This window comes from Dendrobates tinctorius, unplaced genomic scaffold (genome assembly GCF_039654945.1).
Source record: "Dendrobates tinctorius isolate UK_male_01 unplaced genomic scaffold, ASM3965494v1 ptg000181l, whole genome shotgun sequence".
Classification (NCBI taxonomy): Eukaryota; Metazoa; Chordata; class Amphibia; order Anura; family Dendrobatidae; genus Dendrobates; species Dendrobates tinctorius.
This window is the reverse complement of record NW_027361848.1, coordinates 11,616,036-11,642,936: the sequence shown is the minus strand read 5'-3', so window position 1 is coordinate 11,642,936 and position 26,901 is coordinate 11,616,036. Positions and strand designations below refer to the sequence as shown.

Here is a 26,901-nt window from a genome sequence, read left to right as displayed (position 1 = left end):
ACTCCACAGCGTGGCTGGCCAGTAAAGGTCTAAAAGAAGAAAAAATATGACATGGCCCCCTTGTTCACCTGATCTGAACCCCATAGAGAACCTGTGGTCCCTCATAAAACGTGAGATCTACAGGGAGGGAAAACAGTACACCTCTCGGAACAGTGTCTGGGAGGCTGTGGTGGCTGCTGCACGCAATGTTGATCGGAAACAGATCAAGCAACTGACAGAATCTATGGATGGAAGGCTTCTGAGTGTCATCATAAAGAAAGGTGGCTATATTGGTCACTGATTTTTTTTGTTTTGTTTTTGAATGTCAGAAATGTTTATTTCTAAATTTTGTGTTATATTGGTTTACCTGGTGAAAATAAACAAGTGAGATGGGTATATATTTGGTTTTTATTAAGTTGCCTAATAATTCTGCACAGTAATAGTTACCTGCACAAACAGATATCCTCCTAAGATAGCCAAATCTAAAAAAACACCCACTCCAACTTCCAAAAATATTAAGCTTTGATATTTATGAGTCTTTTGGGTTGATTGAGAACATAGTTGTTGTTCAATAATAAAAAGAATCCTCTCAAATACAACTTGCCTAATAATTCTGCACGCAGTGTAGTTCAGCTATGTCTTTCTTATACACCGGGACCAGAACTGTACACAGTATTCTAAGTTTGGTCGCTCTAGTGACTTGTACAGAGGTAAAATTATGTTCTCATGAGCATCTATGCCTCTTTTAATGCATCCCATTATTTTATTTACCTTAACATATTTCCCAGCAAAATCCGTTTTGGTTTCGTTTTGGTATGTTTTTTGTTGTACCGGGAAAAATGGTATGAATCTTGGAAAAAATTGTTTAAAGCTGTGAACTTGGAGTCAGGAATGCTTCCAGGGGCGATCCCCATGATGTCCCCGTGTCATTTGAGCAGTGCTTCCATCATTTTCAGACCTTTAAAGTACCCCCGGGGGGATCGCAGCAAAAATGCTTGGATCTCCCATAGACTTACATTGGGCTTGTTATTCTGTCCGAGTACCCGAGTATTCCAATTTCCTTGACCCGAACAACGAGCACCCGAGCATTTTAGTGCTCACCCATCACTAGTAAATAAGTTAAAATATGGAGTATTCAAGCAATGAAATCCCTGTGTGAGCCTGTGTTGTAGCATGAAACATGGGAATTAATCCCGCTCAAGGTTTGCATGCGACCTCTAAGCTGCCCAGAGAGGAGGGGGCTGTATCTGTGTGATTGTGAGTAAAGTGATGTCATTCTGCACATGATGGGCTTCTCCATGCAAGCCAATGGGAGGCAATAGGGAGGCATGCACCAGCATGAGTGGAGAATCAGCCACACTACTACAGGACTCAGCAGGATTCTCATTGGATAGGTTAATCAAGAAACCATTTTAGATGACGACATGCAACCTTTCATTTTCTGAGCTTCTTGAAATCCCTTGGTGGTCAGACAGAACATCTACTGAAAGCAGATAGGCAGCAATGGAGGAAGATCTGGAATGGAAAGTGATGTGACTGTAACTAGGGACAACATACAGCACCAGAGCCAGCACATCACCGGTGCCCAGCCTGGCCATGGCTAGGACATAGCACGGGCATACTGACAGCTTGTATGGCGTCCCACTATTAGGGGACATCGGGGGATGTGTCGATGCTGGGCACAACATTGGTGCTGATCTGGCTGTGACAGCACCCTGAGACATTGGTAAAAATAGAGATCCTTTAATTCATCTTCACCTTATGTTGGCCCTAATCCCTAATCTTACCATCTAACACTGTATTATTCATCGAGACCTAGCCCGCTATTTGTACCCGGGGACAAATCCGTCTTTCCGGTGTAATATTTGTAGCAGGCCTGGCACTTATCTGCCAGCAGCCATTCATTCTTGCTCCCCCTCCTCCTCTGTATCTTCCTTCCCCTGGCAAGAACCCTCCTTCTCTCCTCCTTTCCTCATCTGTCCTGCCAGCCAAATCACACTAGCTGGACTCATCAGTGGCCGGTGGATGGTTTGGGGAGGTGATCCTGGCAGATCAGAGCAGCCTGGCAGCTCCTGGCACAAGCAAGATGACCGAGGCGCTGTCCCCTGGAGTGTGGTGCTGAAGCCGCGACCATTCTGTCCAGCAGCCCTGGAGGCGGCAGAGAAGAACAAGGGAGACGCTGCACTGACTGCTCCTCTCCCTGCAGCCCCTGCCTTACCTCAGCCCCTGCCTCACCCCAGCCCCTGCCTCACCCCAGCCCCTGCCTTGCCCTGCAGCCCCTGCTTGTGGCATCCATAGCGCTCTGGACCCTTCACCGACCATCATGTCGTCTTCCTCTCCCCACTAATGCCGAGCTGCCCATGCGTCTTTTCCATCCTCGCCTCATTGTGCTGCTGTCATCCCTCCAGTGCGACTCCTGCTCCCTGACTCCGCCGCTCCAGCCTCCCATGACACATCAGTGACTGAGAGGAAAGAGAAGAGTACTAGACAATGGAGGAAGAGCTGAAATGCCCGGTGTGCGGCACCTTCTTCCGGGAGCCGCTGATCCTGCCCTGCTCCCACAACATCTGCCTGCCCTGTGCCCGCACCATCGTGGTGCAGACCCCGGAGAGCGAGCATCTCCCTCACGCCGCTCGCCCCATGCTGCTTCTGGGGGCCGAGTATGACTATCCGGACCACCTGGATAAGATGAGCCTGCACAGCGAGACAGACAGCGGCTACGGCTCCTACACGCCGAGCCTGAAGTCCCCCAATGGAGTGCGAGTGCTGCCCCCAGCCCCGGCCCTGGCCTCCGGGACCTCCGCCCGAGGGCTGCACGGCAGCATCTGCAGCTTCTCCTCCATCACCTGCCCCCAGTGCCATCGCAGTGCATCCCTGGATGAGAGGGGGCTGAGGGGCTTCCAACGCAACCGACTGCTTGAGACTATAGTCCAGAGATACCAACACGGGCGTGGCGCAGTACAAGACAGCCATGAGCACGGCGCGGACGAGGCGTCGGTAGGGTATGCCCCCGGTGCCAGGTGCCAGCTGTGCGACACCAATCCGTCAGAGGCCGCGGTCATGTGCGAGCAGTGCGACGTCCTCTACTGCTCCTCCTGTCAGAAAAAGTGTCACCCCACTAGAGGACCGTTTGCTAAACACCGGCTAGTCCCTCCATCCCAGCTAGTCCCTAGCACCAGCCAAAAAGCAGCCTCTGCGCCCACCGTGACCCGCAAGTTCCCCACCTGTGCTGACCATGAGCTGGAGAACTACAGCATGTACTGCCTGAGCTGCCGGAGCCCGGTGTGCTACCAGTGTCTGCAGGAGGGCAAGCACGCCAAGCACGAGCTGAAGCCCCTGGGCATCATGTGGAAGCAGCACAAGGTTAGAGCCGCGCACAGCCGCATGCTGGGGGATTTAGTCTTGGTTCACACTGTCTAATGGAACCAGGGCTGCCACTAGGAATTTTGGGGCCCCATACTTGCAACATTTTCGGGGTCCCCTTTAGACTCTGCCCAGGCTCCAAACCAGCCCCGCCTCCACCCCTCAAACTGTCCACGGTCTCACCACCCTCTCTTGATAAAACTCCACTTCTCACCAATCACACATAGACAGTTCCCATCACCAGATCACACATATAGGCGGCAGCTTTTGTTTTGGCCAAAAGATTTTTAAGCCGCCATCACAACACTGTAGACGATTTTGGCTGAGCTCTACTCTACGCTAACCTATTAAATATTTGTTAAAATATGCAATACAATTTAGGTATATTTTTATTTATTTTTCAATTTTTAAAATGACCAATAATATCACATACAAGGGACAAATACCACCGCACAATGACCAGACACTTACCGCCACACAGTGACCTATAATACCACATACAAGGAAAAAATACCACCACACCATGTCCAGACCACATTTTACCACCACAGTGACTGAATTATATCACATACAAGGAACAAATACCGCCGCACCATGACCAGACCTCATATTACCACCACAAAGTGACCAAATAACAGCACATACAAGGGACAAATACCGCAACACCATGTCCAGACCACATATTACCACCACATAGTGACTGAATACTACAATACTGATCAGTAATAAAAAAAACACAATACTATCACCATAAGTGCAATTATCCACAGGGGATCTGTACTTAGTATGCAGTGTCTGTGTACACGTAATACAGTGATCAATGAGATTATACACAGGAGCTCTATAGTATACAGTGTATAGTGTCAGTGTATATAGGTATATAGGTCAGTGTATATAACACACTAACTCACCAGTGATGTCTCTAGGTGAAGTCCTTCATTTTCGCTTTTCATCTTTCATACAGCACAGATCGCCATCACTTCTTCCAGCCAGGGCTCGTCTCTGCAGGAAATAACACCGTTATCTAGAGCTCCGCTTGCAGAACACATTACTTATTTTTTTCCCAACTTCTACATTACGTCACATGAAGAAAAAAATGCAACATAGTATCACTCTACACAATAACAGAACCCCATTTAAAACAGTATACTCAAAAAATAAAATAAATACATCACTGCAGTAATAATATCCCTTAATTAGCCCCTATGGTAATAATATTCCCAACCTGACCCCCGTGTGTCTCTCTCCTGGCTTCAGTCATATGTTCTCCCATCCCGCCCTCATGAGTATCCATTGTTCCCCATATGATCTCCCCATCTGTCTCCATCGTATCCATCCTGCCTCATGATCCTGCATCTGTCTCCAATCCTGCCCCATCTGCCTCCAAACCTGCCCCATTTGTCTCCGACCCTGCCCCATCTGTCTCCAATCATGCCCCCTGTGTCTGCAATCCTGCCCTCATGTCTTTCATCCTGCCCCCTGTGTCTCCAATCATGCCTCCATGTCTTTCATTCTGCCCCCAGTGTCTCCAATCCTGCCCCCAGTGTCTCCAATCCTGCCCCCAGTGTCTCCAATCCTGCCCCCTGTGTCTCCAATCCTGCCCCCTGTGTCTCCAATCCTGCCCCCTTTGTCTCCAATTCTGCCCCCTGTGTCTACAATCATGCCCCCGTGTCTCCAATCTTGCCCCGTGTCTCCAATCATGCCCCCTGTATCTCCAATCATGCTCCAATCATGCCCCCTGAATACAATTCTGCCCCAGTGTCTCCAATCATGCCCTGTCTCCATCCTGCCCCCAGTGTCTCCAATCCTGCCCCATCTCCATCCTGCCCCGTCACCATCCTGCCCCATCTCTATCCTGCCCCCAGTGTCTCCAATCCTTCCCTATCTCCATCCTGCCCCAATCCTGCCCCGTCTCCATCCTGCCGGACCCACTTGCCGTTGGAATACTAATTAAAAAAAACAAACTTTCCTCTTACCTTGCAGTGCTCCAGCGGCGAGCGATTTTCACCCCAGCCTGAACGCGCGCACTCGCCGGTGACTGACAATGACATCAGACGCTGGCGACGTGCGCGCTGACGTCAGCTCCCAGAGAAACTTTAGGAGTTCATGAGAAATCAGATGCTGGAGACAGGACCAGAGGGGTTGTAGGCTAGTGTGTAATAGGGGGCATGATCTGCCTTCAACAAGACTGCATGCAGTAATGGGGTCTCGGAGTGCACTACTCCCACCTGCCATGCTAGAGAGATGGCGGAATACCATGCGCCTTCAACCTGTGCTCCCAATGGGTGTCTTGTGTCCTTCTTGGCATGCTGCTGGCAGAGGGTTGGTGCCCCTGGTAAAGCTCATGTGCCCCCAGAGGTGCCCCCAGTACTCCCCTGCTCCCGCTAGCCCCAAATACCTGTGTGTGTGTGGGAGAGGTGCCCTCAGTACTCACCTGCTCCTGCTGGCCCTGAATACCAGCGTGTGGGGGACAGGTGCCACCAGTACTCACCTGCTTCCGCTAGCCCCAAATACTAGCGTGTGGGGGAGGTGCCCCCAGAACTCACCTGCACCAATGGAATTAGCAACTGACTGTCATCAATCACAATCATTTATTCAACTGCAATAAAATGTGGCCAAAATCTGATCTTCAAATGTTCCTGAAGCTGTATATATCTGCTATAATATGGGGAAAGGGAACAGAAAGGCTCCACATTATTAGAGGCACACAGTAATGTCAGGGGTACACAATAATATCAGAGGCACACAATAATGTCGGGGTACACAATAGTGTCAGGGGCAGGGCTGTGGAGGCGGTAAGCCAAACCTGTGACTCCTCAATTTCCCTTACACCAACTCTGACTCCACGACTCCGACTCCCACATATATTGCTTATATTTAAGTGAAAAATGTATTGTAATACAATGTGAACATCAGCCATTTAATCATTTTTATGATAAAATAATCAAGATATTTAGATAGAACATAATATATATTTATTGGAATACAACTTTAGAACACAAAAAACTGTAATAATTTGTAAACATGTAATACACTATGTAATATCGATTATATATATATATATATATATATAGTTTATATTATATATATATATATATATATATATATATATATATATATATATATATAACACTATGTAATAAACTATGTAAGTGGCAAAAAACAGTTTTCAACAAAAACATACTAAATAACATTTGTGCAGTCTATGAATTTGTGCTAAGAAATAGAATTGCCTCCATCAGATCCTCCTTCATAGATGACCTCAAATCTGACGTAATAATTTTAAGGCTAGAGAACAACCTCTCTACACTAACTTGGGTTGGAGGCAAAGCCGTAACCACATGGGCAACGTCTCTAACAATTTCCGGGTATAAAGGAATTGCCTCATGCATAGTTGGTTTTGATGAACGGCTGATTTTTTCTATTTCTTTGAGAGCAAGTGAAACATTTTCCTGAAATATAGTCAATCTGCTTGCTATAGGATATGGAGTGAAATCTTTTTCCTTGCGGCAACACTTTGCCTGCTCCATGTCATCCAAATACTTGTCAAAATCAATCTCCTCATCTGATGAGTATGAAGATATGGCAGCAGTAGCACTGTCAGGATCCAAGTCCTCTTGCGTCTGGCAGTCCTCTTGTAGGCCACTCATCCTAACTGCTACCTCAGTCAGAGCTTCTTTTCCTTTAGTAAGCTGTTGATCATCAAGCAGTATATGATGACTTGGGTCCACATAAACAGCTGCCAGAAAAATTTTATTTTCCAATAGCTGTGTCTCTCTCCGTTTCATTGAAGCAGAAATGCCATCTGCGATTAAACCTCCTCTTTGGGACAGACAAAATAGCAAGTTCTTCCACTCCCTTATGAAAATGCCAGTAGTTAAATCCTCAGCTTGTAATTTTTTAGTCACGGTAAATGGGTGATTAAGCAATTCCTTCAATTCAACCACCTGTGTCCATTGACCTTCATTTAGGGTTACCTGAGGGTTCACCATATCTATAAGAAACGGTTTTAGTTCAAGCAATCGCTCAATCATTAAATGAGTGCTGCCCCACCGAGAGGCTTGATCGACAATTGCCCCCTTCCCAGCACGTCTCTTCAAGATGCAATCAATTTTAGGGTTTCTGGCAGCAATAACCAATTTCCTCACTTTTCCAATCAGATTTCCAGCATGTCCCTCTTGCAGACTATCTCTTATTGCCAGCTGCAGCGTGTGCACAACACAGCGCATGTGATGAATATGATAGTGTTTTGAAGCAGCTTCAACAAGATCATCTATTTCTATAGTATAATTTTGCTCTTCTTCTGTTGTAATATCTGTTTATTCCTCAGTTACATGAACAGCACTGTGGCCTTCCATCTCAAACATACTGAATCCTAAATTTTCTTCTAGCTGTTGTTCATTACTCTCATTCATCAGTTTAATTGTACTTATCATGTTTGAAGCATTGTCCGTTACAATAGCAAGAGTCTTTTTAAGATCTTCCTTTTGTTTAAAGGCTTCTTCAATCATTACTTTTCTAATACTTTCTCTTTCCAGAGAAACACCAAGTTTGCAGGCCATTTCTCCATTAAGAGCTGTAGTAAAAGTTGGTCGTGCAAATAATAATAATGGTACACTGTCCTTCACAACAAGCTGTATGAGCTGTCTTTTAAACATATCTGCTGTCATTGTTACAGTAACTTTGTCAATTACAAAATATCTTGTTAATGATGTTTGAGATGCTCTTTCTTCCTTTGCCTGGCAGAAAGTGCTGGGCGCGGGTTTCTTGGTGCTGCTGTTATCTTTCTCAGTCACAGCCTTGAAAACTTCTGGGTGGAAGCGTTGTAAATGTCTTTTTAGATTGGAAGCTCTTGTAGGAGCATTTTTATCACTGCCTGAGCATGCACTGATTTTGGCATCACAGCATTTGTTTTCCTCTGGGTCACTTGTCATACATTGACACACAAAATATTTTTCATCTTGAGTCACTGTGAAATGCTCAAATACAGCTGACTTTATGGGGAGCTTCTTAGATATTTTGTAATCATATAAATTCACTCTCAAAATAATTTTGTCCTATAAAGTAAAATAATGTATATTATAATTCCAGCAAGAACAGGGAACCATGTACAGTGGGGAAAATAAGAATTTGATACACTGATAATTTTGCAAGTTTTCCCACCTACAAAGAATGGAGAGGTCTGCAATTGTACACTTCACTTGTGAGAGACAGACTAAAAAAAATCCAGAAAATCACATTGTGTGATTTAAATAATATACATTTTATTGCATGAAATACATATTTGATACAATAGAAAAACAGAACTTAATATTTGGTAAAGAAACCTTTGTTTGCAATTGCTAAGGTCAGACATTTCCTGTAGATTTTGTTTCTCTCAGTTGAAGTGTACCTATGATTACAAATTTCAGACTGCTTCATTCTTTGTAGGTGGGAATCGACAGTGTATCAAATACATACTTTCCCCACTGTATAATTTTAGATAGAAATAAAACAAAGTTTGCATAAATCAATATACAGATGACAAAAATAAAGTTTGTAAAATATGTTATTAGATAGCTTTACTTTGAATTTCCAAGGCTTTTCTTAGGGTACAGCTCACTAAATACTTCACAGTCTATGAAGAGGGGAGGAGGGAGGGAGCAAGTTTGTTGTGTATCATTCTCCAGGGGAAAAGAAACTGATAACAGAGCTAATAACTTGATGTTTTGGCTTCTATACCTATACAAGTCCTCATATAAGTCCTCATCAATCCTGTTGCTGTATTTTCCCTGTATATTGTATGTATAATGTATAAAAGTTAGCTTCCCAAAAGTATATGAGCTCAAAGAAAAAACAAACAAGCATCAAGCATACAGAGAGAACATACAGTATACTGGACTATTGATTTATGCACAGTTTATTGAAAGTTTAAATATGCTTTAATAAGTAATTACCTTAATCTTGTTATCCTGTTCACTCTAGCAATTCTTCTGAGATGAGTGCAGGCCTTCTTTCTGAGTGTGTTTACTTTGTACCCTTGTCTGTAGAGGAGGAGCTTCACAGGTGCTGGAGTGCAGCACTGACTTATCTCAGCTAAGACAAAAGCTAGATCCTCAGGCTACATTCACACCATGGGCGTAGGCAGGATCAAAACTAGGGGGGGGCAGAACCTCATACTGTTCTGCAGAACCTCATACTGCACACCTCAGCTGCTGCAGAACCTCATACTGCACACCCGCACACTTGAAAATAAAGCCTGCACCTTAAGATGTGTTTAATACAGTCTATTTATTCCAACTATGAGTTGATGTTGATGTGTTACTGAAGACAAGCAATACCTGTCAAGGGCGTCCTTTTGGGCAGCTGAGGTGTACCTGACTGGTGCTAAAAAAAAAGGAGTGTTATTCTGTGTGCTATCTGGCTTTCATTCTTTTTGGTACAGATAAGATATGGATAGACAGATATGGTTGGATAGATAGAGCAGATTTCTAATCTGCTTTTGCTATTGAAAACATTATCTATGAGCTCAAAAACCTTTCAGGTGATGTGGTTTTTTAAAACACTGATCTGCTTTTGCAGCTGAAAAATGTATCCTCAAAAAACGCAGCAAAAAGGCGGTGTGTGAATGTAGCCTTAGATCAGGAATAGAACAGCCATTTATAGGACATTTCATAACTTTCCCAAATTCCTATGAAAAAATATTCAGCACATTCTGCATTGAACTACTGTACCCAATTTATTATATATTTTAGGAGTCTGAGTCGGTCCATTTTACACCGACTCCGACTCCACCAAAATGAGCACCGACTCCGACTCCACGACTCCGACGCCACAGCCCTGGGGCACAAAGTAATGTCAGGAGCACACAATAATGTCAGAGGCACACAATAATGTCAGGGGTACACAATAATATCAGAGGCACACAATAATGTCGGGGTACACAATAATGTCAGAGGCACATAATGTCAGGGGCACACAATAATGTCAGGCGCACACAGTAATGTCAGGAGCACACAATAATGTCAGGGGTACACAATAATATCAGAGGCACACAATAGTGTCGGGGCACACAATAATGTCAGAGGCACATAATAATGTTAGAGGCACACAATAGTGGTAGGGGCACACAATAATGTTAGAGGAACACAATAATGTCAGGGGTACACAATAATGTCAAGGGCACACAATGTTAGGGGCACACATTAATGTCGTGCACACAATAATGTCAGGGGCACACAATAATGTTAGAGCCACACAGTAATGTTAGGGCCACACAATAATGTACAATAATGTTAGAGGCACACAGTAATGTAAGGGGTACACAATAATGTCGTGCACACAATAAAGTCAGGGCTACACAATAATGTCGGGCACACAATAAAGTCAAGGGGCACACAATAATGTTAGAGGAACACAGAAATGTTAGAGGTACACAATAATGGGGCACACAGTAATGTTAGAGGCACACAGTAATGTTAGTAGCACACAGCAATGTTAGGGGCACACAATAATGTTAGGGGCACACAATAATGTCAAGGGCACACAATAATGTTAGACGTACACAGTAATGTTAGGGGCACACAATAATGTTAGAGGCACACAGTAATGTCAGAGGCACACAATAATGTTAGAAGCACACAGTAATGTTAGGGGCACACAATAATGTTAGGGGCATACAATGTCAGGGGTACACAATATTGTCGGGGGCACACAATAATGTTAGGGGCACACAGCAATGTTAGAGGCACGCAATAATATACAATAATGTTAGAGCCACACAGTAATGTTAGGGCCACACAATAATGTACAATAATGTTAGAGGCACACAGTAATGTAAGGGGTACACAATAATGTCGGGCACACAATAAAGTCAGGGCTACACAATAATGTTGGGCACACAATAAAGTCAGGGGCACACAATAATGTTAGAGGCACACAGAAATGTTAGAGGTACACAGTAATGGGGCACACAGTAATGTTAGGGGCACACAGTAATGTTAGGGGCACACAATAATGTCAAGGGCACACAATAATGTTAGACGTACACAGTAATGTTAGGGGCACACAATAATGTTAGAGGCACACAGTAATGTCAGGGGCACATAATAAAATAATGTCAGCGGCACACAATGATGTTAGAAGCACACAGTAATGTTAGGGGCACACAATAATGTTAGGGGCACACAATGTCAGGGGTACACAATATTGTCGGGGGCACACAATAATGTTAGGGGCACACAGTAATGTTAGGGGCACACAATAATGTACAATAATATTAGAGGCACACAGTAATGTTAGGGGCACACAGTAATGTTAGAGGCACACAATAATGTTAGGGACACTCAATAATGCTAGAGGCACACAGTAATATTAGGGGCACACAATAATGTACAATAATGTTAGAGGCACACAGTAATGTTAGGGGCACACAATAATGTTAGAGGCACACAATAATGTTAGGGACACTCAATAATGCTAGAGGCACACAGTAATATTAGATGCACACAATAATGTTAGAGGCACACAGTAATTTTAGGGGCACACATTAATGTCGGGCACACAATAATGTTAGAGGCACACAGTAATGCTAGGGGCACACAATAATGTACAATAATGTTAGAGGCACACAGTAATGTTAGGGGTCAACAATAATGTCTGGGGCACACAATAATGTTAGAGGCACACAGAAATGTTAGAGGCACACAGAAATGTTAGGGGCACACATAGTTCCATTTCCCTCCTGATGGTGGACATTAAGCTCCTGGCGAAGGTTTTGGCCACTCGACTTTCGAAGGTGGTGGAATCGTTAGTACATTCAGATCAGACGGGTTTCATGCCTCGTAAGTCTACGGCCATAAATATTAGGTGACTGTATTTGAACTTGCAGGTGAGGGCGGATAATGCGGAGGGAGGGTGGTCCTGTCTCTGGATGCCGCCAAGGCATTTGACAGTGTAGAGTGGACCTACCTCTGGGCTACACTTCGCTGTATGGGGTTTGGTCCGGGTTTTATTAGCTGGATCAGGCTCCTATATTCCGAACCGAAAGCACGAATACGAGCAAATGGATCACTGTCTGACCCTTTTCCTCTTTATAGAGGTACGAGGCAGGGCTGCCCTCTGTCCCCGCTACTCTTTGCTTTAGTGATAGAGCCTCTGGCCTCCAGAATAAGATATGATAAGGACATCGAGGGGTTCAGATACGGAGGACAGGAGGAGAGGGTAGCACTCTATGCTGATGACTTGCTTATGTTCTTGGCTGACCCTGATAGATCATTACATAATGTGATGCTGCTCCTTATTTCTTTTGGCGCTGTCTCGGGACTAGTTATTAACTGGGAAAAATCTGCGATTCTCCCTTTAGATCCGATCCCAATCAACGTCACACAGGTGCCGGTTGTAACGACTTTCAAATATCTGGGTATTATGATATCTAATAAACTAATGGATTTTGAATATTTGAATCTCTCGCCACTGATGGCCAGGATTAAGGGGAAGGTTAAGGCCTGTTCTAAGTTGCATCTTTCTGTGGTGGGGAGAGTGAACTTACTGAAAATGGTGATCATGCCGCAGCTTCTGTATGTTCTCCACAACTCCCCAGTCTGGCTCCCTCAAATTAGGTTTTACAAAATTAATGCGATATTTAGAAAACTTATTTGGTTAAAAAAGGGTGCAAGGATCAAATTGGAACATTTACAAAAATCTAAACAGGAGGGGGGCTGGCGCTGCCCAATCCGTGGCTCTACTTTCTCTCCTCTCAATGTCAGCACATGGCGGGGGGAATAGAGGGCTTCCCAGCGGAGACAGCGGGGGGCCAGTTGATTTTCCGGTCTCTTGTGGGTCAGGGGTTGCTGTTATCCAATTTAGAGGCGGGCAGATTTAGACCTTGGGCGTCTAGATACCCTACGGTCCTTCTCATGATTAAAGTGTGGGATAAAATTAAACAGTTAAGAGGAATCACGGGTTTCACAAAATACTCCCCTATTTGGGATAACCTGTATTTGCCGCAAATGAGGTCGCTTAAAGGTTTTGCGCAATGGAGGCGAATAGGTATCTGGTGGCAGTCGCAATTAGTGGAGAATGGGGTTTTTAAGTCCTTTGACACACTGAGACGGGATTTTCCGCTCCAACACTCTATGTTCTTCCAGTACCTGCAGTTGCGGCATGCCTATACAGTGCAGGACCAAATGAATAGTATATCTATACACCAGGATGCTTTTGTCAGCAGGCTCGGGCTGCAGGCATCCACTAGGGGTTTAATCTCGTTTGTGTACAGTGGACTTCTTTCAATGGTTTTGGTGAAGCATCCGATAGGAGCGCTGGCGAAGTGGGAGCAACAGTTGGGCGCCATTTCAGGGGATCAATGGGATCTATTCTGCAGATGGTCCCCAGGCTGTCTCTTAGCGAACCCAATTGTTTGTCCCAATTGTATATTCTTTATAGAGTTTATAGAACCCCTAAATGGTTATTTGATATGGGGATGAGGATGGATTCGCAGTGCCCTAAATGTACGCTCAAGAATGCTGATATCTTACATATGTTGTGGACGTGCCCCTGCCTGCAGGTATTTTGGATTCTGGTCCTTAATTTGATCCACGTGACTACAGGACAGGATATCCCGCGAGATCCCGTTGTCTGTGTCTTGGGTTATGTGGAGGATGTGGGGGAGATGAATACCTTCAAAGCGCAGTTGCCAGAATGCTTTATGCTGCTAGGAAGCTGATAGCATACCATTGGATTTCAGATAAGGTGCCATCTCGGACAGAATATATCAATAAATTAAACTATATACTCTATAGAGAAAAAGTCATATACCTTAAGAGGGGACGACCGAATACTTTTGAGCAATTTTGAGCTGGTTGGCTGGACACCCCGAGTCTGCCGGCAGCGAACCTATTCGTCTAATAGCTGATTTTGGTTGACATTGTTATCCACTGTGTCTATGTGCATGTATTTTATATTTTCATAAGATTTGTGCTTTTTGTGTATAATTTTCTTATTTCTTTTGTGGACCGCGCTGGGGGTGTGGGGTGTGGGGTGTGGGGTGTTGGGGGGGAGGGTGGGATGAATGGTGATACAGTTGTTTTTCACTTGTTTGTTATAACGAAAATGTGAATAAAAACTATCTGATTAAAAAAAAAAAATGTTAGAGGCACACAATAATGTTAGAAGCACACAGTAAGTTAGGGGCACACAATAATGTTAGAGGCACACAGTAATGTTAGCAGCACCCAATAATGTACAATAATGTTAGAGGCACACAGTAATGTCTGGGGCACACAATAATGTCAGGCATACAATAATGTCAGGGGCACACAATAATGTCAGGGGCACACAATAATGTCAGGGGCACACAATAATGTTAGAGGCACACAGTAATGTTAGGGGCATACAATAATGTCTGGGGCACACAATAATGTCAGGGGCACACAATAATGTTGGAGGCACACAGAAATGTTAGAGGCACACAGTAATGTTAGGGGAACAATAATGCTGTTAGGTAGAAATGCCCCTTAGGGTTGTGGTAGTCAGGCACACAGCCATTGGCCTGCATGGTGGCTTGGTGGCCTCCGCCAATATTCAGGTTCCTTTTTTGCACCAAAGCTGGAGAAAGTTAATTCTAATAATATGGCACTGCTTCTATTTTTCTATACAGTTTTTATTCCTTCTGCCCTACAGGAGCCTAGTAGTGATGAGCGAACGTGCTAGCCACTACTCGTTACTCAACCGAGTATCACGGTACTCGGTGTACTCGGCGAGCACCGAGCATTTCCGGGATTACTCGGCGGGAACTCACGTCTCCAACCAGGTTTTTTGGTGGACTTTACAGACCCAATCACGATGCAGGGATTGTCTGCCAGGCAATGAAACGCCGCAGCCATTTTTGTTTTGGTTGTGGTTGTGCAGTGATTGGCCGCACAGCATCATCAGGGATATAAGAGACCGAATGCCGCTCTGCTCGGCGCATTCAGCTCCGGATTTAGTAAGTGTAGGGAGAGCTGCTGCCGAGATAGGGTCAAATAGGGTCAGATTTGGGGGTTTATTAGTCAGTGTGGGGTCTACCATCCTAAATTACTCAAATCCAGCTAAAACAACAGTCCATCTAAGGACTAATTCCGGAGTATATAGGTTCCAGTGTTAGGTAGGCAGGGGAGTGTACGTCGCTCTATACATATCATTGCAAGGCCTGCAGGCACTGTATGGGTGTATATACATATCATTGTATACATCACAAGGGTCCATTGCCTTCCTGTGGGCTGGTGCTGCTGCTACCTGTAGGATATATTGCCCGTATATACCTAGCCCCAGGTGTAATTGGCTTTGAAAATCTTTTTGGCCAGGGTTAATAGAACTTTTTTTATTGCAAAGCAATCCAGAGCCCTTTTTTTTTTCTCCATTTGCTTTTTGATTTTGCACAATACAGCCAGATTCTTTTCTAGCACAGCGTGATATCTGTGCATGCTCAAAGTTTGGCCAGTTTACGCCGATTTTCCTTTTTTGTCTTGGGTGTTACTTGACTTATATACAGCACTATTTAGCAAAAAAATAAAAAATACAGGCCACACATTTGTCGTAGTGGTATCTCTGTGCCAGCTGATATCTGTGCATGCTCAAAGTTTGGCCAGTTTAGGCCGGTTTTCCTTTTTTGTCCTGGGTATTACTGTACAGATATACAGCACTATTATGCAAAAAAAGTAAAAAAAAAATACAGGCTACATATTTTTCAGTGTGGTATCTCCGTGCCAGCTTATATCTGTGCGTGCTCAAAGTTTGGCCAGTTTAGGCCAGTTTTCCTTTTTTGTCCTGGTTATATACAGCACTATTTAGCAAAAAAACTAAAAAAATACAGGCCACACATTTGTCGTAGTGGTATCGCCATGCCAGCTGATATCTGTGCGTGCTCAAAGTTTGGCCAGTTTAGGCCGGTTTTCCTTTTTTGGCCTGGGTGTTGCTGTACTTACAACACTATTTAGCAAAAAAATAAACAAAAATACAGGCCACACATTTGTTGTAGTGGTATCTCCGTTCCAGCTCATATCTGTGTGTGCTCAACGTTTGGCCAGTTTAAGCCGGTTTTCCTTTTTTGTCCTGGTGTCACTGTACTTACAGTGGGGCAAAAAAGTATTTAGTCAGTCAGCAATAGTGCAAGTTCCACCACTTAAAAAGATGAGAGGCGTCTGTAATTTACATCATAGGTAGACCTCAACTATGGGAGACAAACTGAGAAAAAAAATCCAGAAAATCACATTGTCTGTTTTTTTTTCATTTTATTTGCATATTATGGTGGAAAATAAGTATTTGGTCAGAAACAAAATTTCATCTCAATACTTTGTGATATATCCTTTGTTGGCAATGACAGAGGTCAAACGTTTTCTGTAAGTCTTCACAAGGTTGCCACACACTGTTGTTGGTATGTTGGCCCATTCCTCCATGCAGATCTCCTCTAGAGCAGTGATGTTTTTGGCTTTTCGCTTGGCAACACGGACTTTCAACTCCCTCCAAAGGTTTTCTATAGGGTTGAGATCTGGAGACTGGCTAGGCCACTCCAGGACCTTGAAATGCTTCTTACGAAGCCACTCCTTCGTTGCCCTGGCGGTGTGCTTTGGATCATTGTCATGTTGAAAGACCCAGCCACGTTTCATCTTCAATGCCCTTGCTGATGGAAGGAGGTTTGCACTCAAAATCTCACGATACATGGCCCCATTCATTCTTTCATGTACCCGGATCAGTCGTCCTGGCCCCTTTGCAGAGAAACAGCCCCAAAGCATGATGTTTCCACCACCATGCTTTACAGTAGGTATGGTGTTTGATGGATGCAACTCAGTATTCTTTTTCCTCCAAACACGACAAGTTGTGTTTCTACCAAACAGTTCCAGTTTGGTTTCATCAGACCATAGGACATTCTCCCAAAACTCCTCTGGATCATCCAAATGCTCTCTAGCAAACTTCAGACGGGCCCGGACATGTACAGGCTTAAGCAGTGGGACATGTCTGGCACTGCAGGATCTGAGTCCATGGTGGCGTAGTGTGTTACTTATGGTAGGCCTTGTTACATTGGTCCCAGCTCTCTGCAGTTCATTCACTAGGTCCCCCCGCGTGGTTCTGGGATTTTTGCTCACCGTTCTTGTGATCATTCTGACCCCACGGGGTGGGATTTTGCGTGGAGCACCAGATCGAGGGAGATTATCAGTGGTCTTGTATGTCTTCCATTTTCTAATTATTGCTCCCACAGTTGATTTCTTCACTCCAAGCTGGTTGGCTATTGCAGATTCAGTCTTCCCAGCCTGGTGCAGGGCTACAATTTTGTTTCTGGTGTCCTTTGACAGCTCTTTGGTCTTCACCATAGTGGAGTTTGGAGTCAGACTGTTTGAGGGTGTGCACAGGTGTCTTTTTATACTGATAACAAGTTTAAACAGGTGCCATTACTACAGGTAATGAGTGGAGGTAAGAGGAGACTCTTAAAGAAGAAGTTACAGGTCTGTGTGAGCCAGAAATCTTGATTGCTTGTTTCTGACCAAATACTTGTTTTCCACCATAATATGCAAATAAAATGAAAAAAGAACAGACAATATGATTTTCTGGATTTTTTTTTCTCAGTTTGTCTCCCATAGTTGAGGTCTACCTATGATGTAAATTACAGACGCCTCTCATCTTTTTAAGTGGTGGAACTTGCACTATTGCTGACTGACTAAATACTTTTTTGCCCCACTGTATATACGCTTATATACTTATTATGTTGCATTATTTTAAAAAACAGGGCGCATATTTTACAGTGTGGTATATCTGTGACACGCCTCATACATCCGTGTGATTAAAATTTGTGGATTTTAGGCTGGTATTCCAGTGTTTTCCTGTCTGTTACTCAAGTTATATACAGCACTCTGTTGCATTTTTTTAAAAAGCAGGCCACATTTTACAGTGGGGTATATCAGTGACATGCCTCATACATCCGTGTGACAAAAATTGTGGCATTTTAGGCCTAAATTCCCATTCCCATTTTTTGCAGTCTGTCACTCTCATCATATCCAGCACTCTTTTTCATCTAAAAAAAAAAGACATATTTTACAGCGTGGTATATCTGTGACACGCCTCATACGTCTGTGTGATAAAAATTTGGGGATTTTAGGCCGGTATTCTAGTGTTTCCTGTCTGTTACTCAAATTATATACACCATTATATCCAGCACTCTTTTGCATAATAAAACCCCAAAAACACATATTTTACTGTGGGGTATGTCGTTAAAAGAATTCTGTTTAAAGTTGTTATGGCTGCTTCATGACTGTGTTAAATGCTCCAACTACTACCACCATCATCATCTTCAGCCTAGAGGCAGTCACTACGCAGATAGAAAGTCTGAGTAGCAGAGGGCGAACGCTTAGGCGGTGTTGTACTCTGTCTCTGTATTGCGAAGGCTAAATCTTCCTGATGAAATCATGCCTGGAAGAGCCAGAGCAAGAGCATGTGGAAGATCACAGGGACAGGACTTGCAACTACTGAAGCCTGGTGTTCCTGGGCAGGATTCTGACAAGCCCTCGCCTACTAATACTGAACTGGTTGGACGATGACGTGAAAAAGGAGCCCATGCATTTTTTATAACTGAAGCTAGAGATTTTGCCAATTTGAGAGCATGGTGATCGGAGATGTGACTTCTACACCACCACACGAGCTGCCGCCTCTCCACCATCTGATGTTACCATAGCTCCCAACCGTCCCAATTCTCACAGGACAGTCCCGTTTTTGACCCCCCCACCCGCATCCCACTCGGGACTCTATTTTTCTCGCACTGCACTGAGCCGCCATGCCCCCCCATGCACTGACCCCATCCTCGCCCCCTCACAGCCTGCTATGAAGTCGATAGGCTGTTCTGTGCACACAGGACCTATGATGAGGTCACAGGAGGGGAGGAATCAGGGGTCACATGATCAGGGGCTTCCATGTATGCAGGACTGTGCTGTGCTGGTTGTCATGGTGCTGGATGAGGTGAAGTTTCTGTGTGGGTTCAGGAGGGGTTTACAGGGTGGATGTAGCAGAGCTGTGTGTGTACGAGGTGTATGGAGCAGAGCCGCGTGTGCACAAGGTGTACGGAGTGGAGCTGCGTGTGCACGAGGTGTACGGAGCGGAACCGCGTGTGTACGGAGCGAAGCCGCATGTTTACAAGGTGTACGGAGCAGAGATATGCATGGACGAGGTGTATGGGGTGTGTGGAGCGGACCCGTGTATGTACAAGGTGTATGGAGCGGAGTCTTGTGTGTACTTGGTGTACGGAGCGGAGCCGTGTGTGTATGGGGTGTGTGGAGCGGAGCCATGTGTGTGCAATGTGTACGGAGCGGAGTCATGAGTGTACTTGGTGTATGAAGCGGAGCCGCGTGTATGGGGTATGCGGAGCGGAGCTGCGTGTGTATGGGGTGTGCAGAGCGGAGCCGTGTGTTTGGAGTGTGCGGAGCAGAGCCGTGTATGTACAAGGTGTATGGAGCAGAGCCGTGTGTGTGTGTGGTGTGCGGAGCGGAGCCTTGTGTGCACAAGGTGTACGGAGCGAAACCATGTGTATACTTGGTGTATGGAGTGAAGCTGCATGTGTATGGGGTGTACGAAACGGAGTCCTGTGTGTACGAAGTGTACGGAGCTGAGCCGTGTGTATGGAGCGGAGCAGAGCCATGTGTGTACGAGGTTTACGGAGTGGAGCCATGTGTGTACTGAGTGGAGCCGTGTGTGTACGAGGTTTACGAAGTGGACCCATGTGTGCACTGAGTGGAGCCGTGTGTGTGTGCAAGTTGTACGGAGCGGAGCCGTGTGTGTACGAGGTGTACAGAATGGAGCCGCGTGTGTACGAGGTGTATGGCGCAGAGCTGCGTGTGTACGAGGTGTACGGAGCAGAGCCGCGTGTGTGCGAGGTGTACGGAGCGGAGCTGCGTGTGTGCGAGGTGCACGGAGTGGAGCCGTGTGTGTGAGAGGTGTGCAGAGCGGAGCCACGTGTGTACGAGGTGTATGGAGCGGAGCAGCGTGTGTACGAGGTGTAGGGGTCAGGAGGGGTTTACAGGGTGGATGTAGCAGAGCTGTGTGTGTGCGAGGTGTACGGAGCAGAGCCGTGTGTGTACGAGGTGTACGGTGCGGAGCGGCGTGTGTACGGAGCAGAGCCACGTGTGTGCGAGGTGTACGGATCAGAGCCGCGTATGTGCGATGTGCACGGAGCGGAGCCGTGTGTGAGGTGTGCAGAGCGGAGCCGCATGTGTGCGAGGTGCATGGAGCAGAGCTGTGTGTGTATGAGGTGTGCAGAGCGGAGCCGTGTGTGTACGAGGTGTACGGAGCAGAGCAGCATGTGTATGAGGTGTACAGAGTGGAGCAGCATGTGTACGAGGTGTACGGAGCAGAGCCGCGTGTGTGCGAGGTGTCCGTGCTTGTCTCGGTCGTGCTCCCACTCTCCCTCGCACCCCGGCCGGCTGTCACGGAGTAGGATTGTTTTGTTTGGGTTTAATTATTGCTATCGTTGCTACTTAGTGTAGATTGTAAGCTGTCACCAGCAGGGTCGTTTTATTTTGGTTTAATTAATGTATTAATGTTATTGTTGTTACTTAGGACTGTTGTGTTTGAAACTGTAAATGTTTTCGCTCTATAATAACTGTCAATCTTCATTACAACACAGATAAGCAGGATGGAGACGTTAATTATGGTGTCATTGACGCTCACCCTCTTGGTGGATTCCGCAAAGTTTTGGAGGATGTTAAATATGTCAGACATCCATGTCCACTCCTCAGATGTTATGTGTGAAGACAGAACTGAATACTGACAACCTTGTTGATGCTAATAATAATAATGAACTTGGCACTCAAATGCGTGAAAAAGATTTTTCCATTTTATTGGCATCCAAATCACATGTATTCTGATCGTTTTCGGTGCAGGATAGGACCTTCATCAGAGAATTGTCAATATGATTTACTGGATGCTTCTCTAGTAGTAATATTTGTAAATAGCGCTATTTATATTGCGACTCACGTCGCTTTGGGATGGTACTGCGTCGATGGTCCCTTGTGGCTTGCGGTATACACCGCTATGAGCGCTATTTACAAATATTACTACTAGAGCAACATCCAGTAAATCATATTGACAATTCTCTGATGAAGGTCCTATCCTGGACCGAAAGCGTTCAGAATACATGTGATTTGGATGGCAATAAAATGGAAAAATCTTTTTCACGCATTTGAGTGCCAAGTTCATTATTATTATTAGTAATACGGGCTGGACACCCTACTTGTGCACCTCCTTGAATTTCTGAAATTTTGAGTGCCTCGTTGTTCATCACAACCTTGTTGATGCTGGTAGACTAGTCACCAACTGCCCTCTTCTGCTCACAAATCCTTTCCAATATCTGCAGTGTAAAGTTTCAATGCCTGGGGGCATCACACATCAGTCGGAGAGCCAGAAGCTGCAAGCACTGCTGAATCATGGCAAGGGCGCATGAAGCTGTAGCTGACTTTCTAAAATGGGTACGAAGAGCGTTGTACTTTTCCTAGTAGATCTGCCTGCTCCATGTCTCTTTTCAAAAAACGTTGACCAATTAGGTTAAGCGCATGAGCCAGGCATGGCACCTGTGTGAGCTCGCCTCGCCACAGAGCACCCACCAGGTTCCAGCCATTGTCACACACAATCATGCCTGGTTGTGGGTTCAGCGGTCTCTGCCACTGATCTGCCTGCTCTTTCAGAGCTGTCCACAACTCTTCAGCATTCTGGGGTTTGTCACCTAAGCATATTAGCTTCAGCACAGCCTGTTCCCCCTTTGATGAGGCAGTGCTGCAGTGCTTCCAGCTTGTGACTGATGTGCTACTTTTGTAGCTGGAGGCTGAAGAGGAGGCGAAGGAGGAGGAGTTGCAGGAGCTGTACACTGTGGGGGCAACACAGATTGACATAGGGCATGCAATACTCAGTGTTTGGGATGACGAACACCATACCAAGGTCAGAGTGGGTCCCGGCTTCCACTATGTTAACCCAGTGTACCCTCAGTGAGATGTACTGTCCCTGACCACAAGCACACTTGATCCTCAAATCTGCTCTCTCTTTCAAGCTACATATCAAAGCCCTTGCCTCCTCCTGTCCATTACAACTCAAAAACATTTCCTGGATCCGTAAATTACAAGAAACTTAAAAAAATGTTTGTGCACGCCCTCATGATCTCCCGCCTCGAGTATTGCAACCTTTTACTCTGTAGCCTCCACTCTAGCACTGTTGCACCACTCAAATCTATCCAAAACTCTGCTGCCAGAGTAATCAAACTGTCTCTCCGTTATTCCACAGCCTCTCCTCTCTGCCATGCCCTTCACTGTCTTCCTATTGCCCATAGGCTACAGTTCAAAACCCTAAATATGACATACAAAGCCTTCACTAACCTGTCTCCTCCATACATCTGTGACATGGTCTCCCAATGTCAGACTGGGTCATGACTTTTTCTACACCAACACAGTGTGCCGTCAGCAAGATGTACCGTCCCTGCCCACAAGCACTTGTCCATGTGTCCGTGGTTAGGTACACTTTCCCAGTATCAGCATTGTTGATGGCTCGGGTAATGTTGTGGGACACGCGCTTGCTTGTCTAATGTCGTGATGGCAGACAGGGAGAAATAGTGCCGGGTGGGGACCGAATAACTTGTTATGGTCACTGCCATCAGGTTGCGGAAAGCGTCCGTTTCCAATGAGCCTAGAATGCAACATTTCCAGCGCAAGCAGACGAGAAATTTGTGAATTTAGTACTGTGGCCTGTGGGGCGTTGACTGTGTCTTTCCGCTTACGGTCCCATGACTAGGGTATGGCCAACTGAATGCTGCGCTGGGATAAGGACGTGGATGTGCTTGATGATGGTGCAGTGACAGGTGCAGGGCAGGAGGCATCTTCACATGCACTGTGGACAGGGGATTGGCTTGCACGCACAACACCAGAAGAAGCAGTGATATCACCCGCAGACCACTGTTCATGGAGCCTGGTGTTCAACCAACAAAGTCTGTTGCTTTGCTGCCATGTGCCTGATCATGCTGGTGGTGGTAAGGCTGGTAGTTTTACTACCCGTGCAGATGTGGCCATGGCAGGCGGTGCAAATGTCCTTTTTGGGGTTATCGGTTAAAAAACAAGAAGACTGGTAGGGGGACATTCATTGTCTCCATCTACCACACTACCTCCTCACCTCAGCACCTGTCTTTCGTTGTTCCAGAAGTCTCTGTTCTAGGACCTCTACTCTTCTCCATCTACACCTTCGGCCTGGGCCAGCTGATGTAATGGCACGAGAGAAAGAAAAAAAGGTTGTCGGATCACACAGCTGAATAATTAAAAACAATTCTTTATTTCACACCAGCATAAAATGTGTAGATATATCCACAAATAGATAAAAACATTCTTACGCGTTTCTGGCTATCAGCCCTTAGTCATAGATCTATGACAAAGGGCTGATAGCCAGAAACACTTAAGATTGTGACTGTTTTTATCTATTTGTGGATATATCTACACATTTTATGATTGTGTGAAATAAAGAAGAATTGTTTTTAATTATTGAGCTGTGTGATCCAACTGTGGTACCAGCAGGTACGCAGGATGCAGTGTCGAGCCACGAGACAACTACGGTGCTTATTATAATAAGGTTTATGAGACTTGAGGGAGTTTTCCTCAGTCACGGCCTGATCACCGGAACAGGGGGAACACAGGTTGCCCACGCAGGGGCTCTAAACAAGCGAACACAGTTGTGTAGAACTCGACTACTCCCAGCAGCGGCCAGTCACTATAGGGCCACGGTGTGGCCAACTATGGGTCCTTAAGTCTAGAGTATACTTAGCCGTCCAGACGTCCCTCGCCGTTCGGGTTGGTGGTCTTTCGGCGGAGTAGTTGCTGGGCCCAGTTGCTGAGGTGTTGATGAAGTCTTTGCGCTCTCCAGCGCGCTGAGAACACTGGAGCCCCACAGGCCCCGCCGGAGTCCTTGGACGGTTGGGTCGCAGCTCCCGGACCGGGGCAGGCGGCAGCGATGTATGATGGCAAGTGACGGGCCACCTGCACAGCTAACGGCTGCGGCGGGGAGTCTGCGATCAGCAGAGGCCCGGCCCCTGCTGCGGACCGGAGCGGGACAGTGGTGGCTGCCGACGGCATGGTGCTGGCCGCGGCCACTGGTGAGAGCAGGGCGGCCGCGGGTGGCAGGGAACAGGCTGCGGCTGCGGGCGGCCGCGGGTAGGCTACAGCCGCGGGCAGAGGGGAGGCGACAGCGGCCGCGAGCTGTACTGGGGCCGCAGTGGCCGCGGGCTGGAGTGGGGCAACAAGTCTCGGATGATTCTCCGGATACCGTCCCTCTGGAGTCATCTGGGGGCGTCCTCCTTGGCGCGGGTGAGCCGCTCTAGCTTTCAGTCGCTCCCACGCTCTCCTGCTCTCTCTGTCCCGGTCTGCTGACTCATTGGGAAATTTCCCGCCTCCTTTTTAATTGTCCCTCCCCCAGCCAATCTGTCTGTCACAACGATCCGTCCTCGAATTCTGTCCCCCCGGGAACAGTTTCCCCCGGAACCCAGATGACGGCTCCTCTGGTTCCGGCCCGGACACTCGACGGGGGCCATTCCTCCCACACGACAACCTTTTTTTCTTTCTCTCATTGTGATCCGATGATCAGACAGAATTTTTTGGATCGCTGCTGGCAAACTCAAGGCTACCAGGCACACTGACACGGTGAAGCATTTCATTTTTTTTATATATATTTTTTCTGTTGTTGTAATGGCACGGTGTGCAATATCATCACTACTCCGATGACACGCAGATCTTCCTATTTGTACCTGACATCACCTCCTTACTGACCAAAATCACACGTTTTCCCGCATATTCATCCTTCTTTTCAGCTCGCTTTCAAAAAGTGGACATGGACAAATTCAAATACATCATCTGTCAAGCATCTCACGCTGAGTACACCAGAGAGCTGTGTATACCTCATTCGGTACCACTTTAGTAAGACGTAAACTTTGCCCTAGAGAAAATGATTTTCCAGACATTCACTGCCTTTTTCGAACATTTTTTGCAGCTGTGATGTTCACCTTCCTGGTGTGGATGTGGAAATTTTCTAAGTCGTCATCAAAACCATCATCGTCCATATGTTGTAAAGAGGAAATCAGGTTTTTCAAAGTGTCGTAGTTATTTACATTTTGTGGCATTCCTTTAACAGTGCTGGTTACACTTGGACAATTATTTTTAGACTGTGACATTTGTATATTATTGGTAATATGTATGGGTGAAGATGAAGAATCTTGTTGCACCGGTGTGTTTATAGTTACAGACGGTGCACTCCTCTTTAAACTTAGTTTTTCACGAGCATCCATCAGTTTGTTTGGTTTTCCTCCTACACTGATCTGCTTTGTATAATTCAGCATCTCACGAACATGTTGCACTTAGCCCTTTATACAGACACGTGCGTGTTTAGCAACATATTTTTTGACTGGCATTTCTTAGGACTAGTCTCACACGCGCATCAGGTACGCCGATCTTATGACATGCGTGAAACCGATTATGGTAATTGATGGTGACTAAACGACAAATCATTGTTGGCTGTATCCTGGATCTCATACCTCCCATAGCTGTTATTAATCATGTACTTTCTGTCACGCCGCACTCACCTGGGGGCGGGACCTCGGTCCTGACGGAGCCGCGGTCACTCCGGGGGTCCCGTCGGGTGCGCACGCGCAGCTCTCGTCCCAGGGTCTCCTTCTCCATGTCATGTTTGCGCTTGCGCGCTCCTGTCAGTGCTGTATAGGGCTCGGTCCTCTCTATGGTAATGGAGGACCTGACCCGGAACCTGTAGTGGTCATGTGCTTTCTGGCTAGGTCCTGACCCGGAACCAGTAGTAGTCATGTGCTATATCAGATGACCTCCCCCTAGGGGAGGTGGCTGATTATTGTTGTGCTTCCTGGCTTGGTCTGCCGTGTCCCTGCCTGGCTGTGCGCTGTATTCAGGTCCCTTGCCTTGCACTCTGTTGTGCCTCTTGGCACACGCTCTGAATCTGCACTCTGCCTTGTACTCGGTTGTGCCTCCTGGCACACGCTCTTACCCTGTACTCTGTCTCATCCTCAGTTGTGCCTCCTGGCACACACTCTGATTCCGTGCTCTGTCTTATACTCAGTTGTGCCCCTGGCACACACTCTGATTCCGTGCTCTGTCTTATACTCAGTTGTGCTTCCTGGCACACACTCGGACCCTGTGCTTTGTCTCATACTCAGTTGTGCCTCCTGGCACATGCTCTGATCCTGTACTCAGTCTCTTACTCTGTTGTGCCTCCTGGCACACGTACCAATCCTGCGCTCTGTCTTATGCTCAGTTGTGCTCTCTGGCACACACCCTGCTCCTGTACTCTGTTACACCTCCTGGCACACCTGCTGCCTGACTCAGTGCTCTGACGTGCTCCCTACACACATCCTGCTTCACTCACACCCAGACGAACGTAGTCTCTGTATACCATGTGTTCCCGTGTCCACACTTTACACGTTCCTGCAGACACACTCACCCACTCGTGTCTCCTGTGAGCCGGCCGCCTGGTGCCAGCAGTCGTGGTGCCTCACCCCCTGGGGCTTGCCCCTGACACTCC

At 46.2% G+C, this 26,901-nt stretch overlaps 1 protein-coding gene across 4 annotated transcripts in view; it reads left to right on the top strand.

The window, feature by feature from the left end:
* Positions 1–1,475: 1,475 nt before the first annotated feature.
* Positions 1,476–26,901, top strand: part of TRIM67 (tripartite motif containing 67) — a 779,172-nt gene continuing 753,746 nt past the window's right edge. For 2 of the 4 annotated variants that reach the window (XM_073551878.1, XM_073551876.1), the window contains exon 1: positions 1,478–3,342. In XM_073551878.1, coding sequence (XP_073407979.1) covers positions 2,470–3,342 — 873 coding nt within the window. In that variant the 5' untranslated portion in view covers positions 1,478–2,469. Of the gene's footprint in view, positions 3,343–26,901 lie in introns of all 4 variants that reach the window. The other 2 variants (XR_012221447.1, XM_073551877.1) reach the window with 2 other exon arrangements.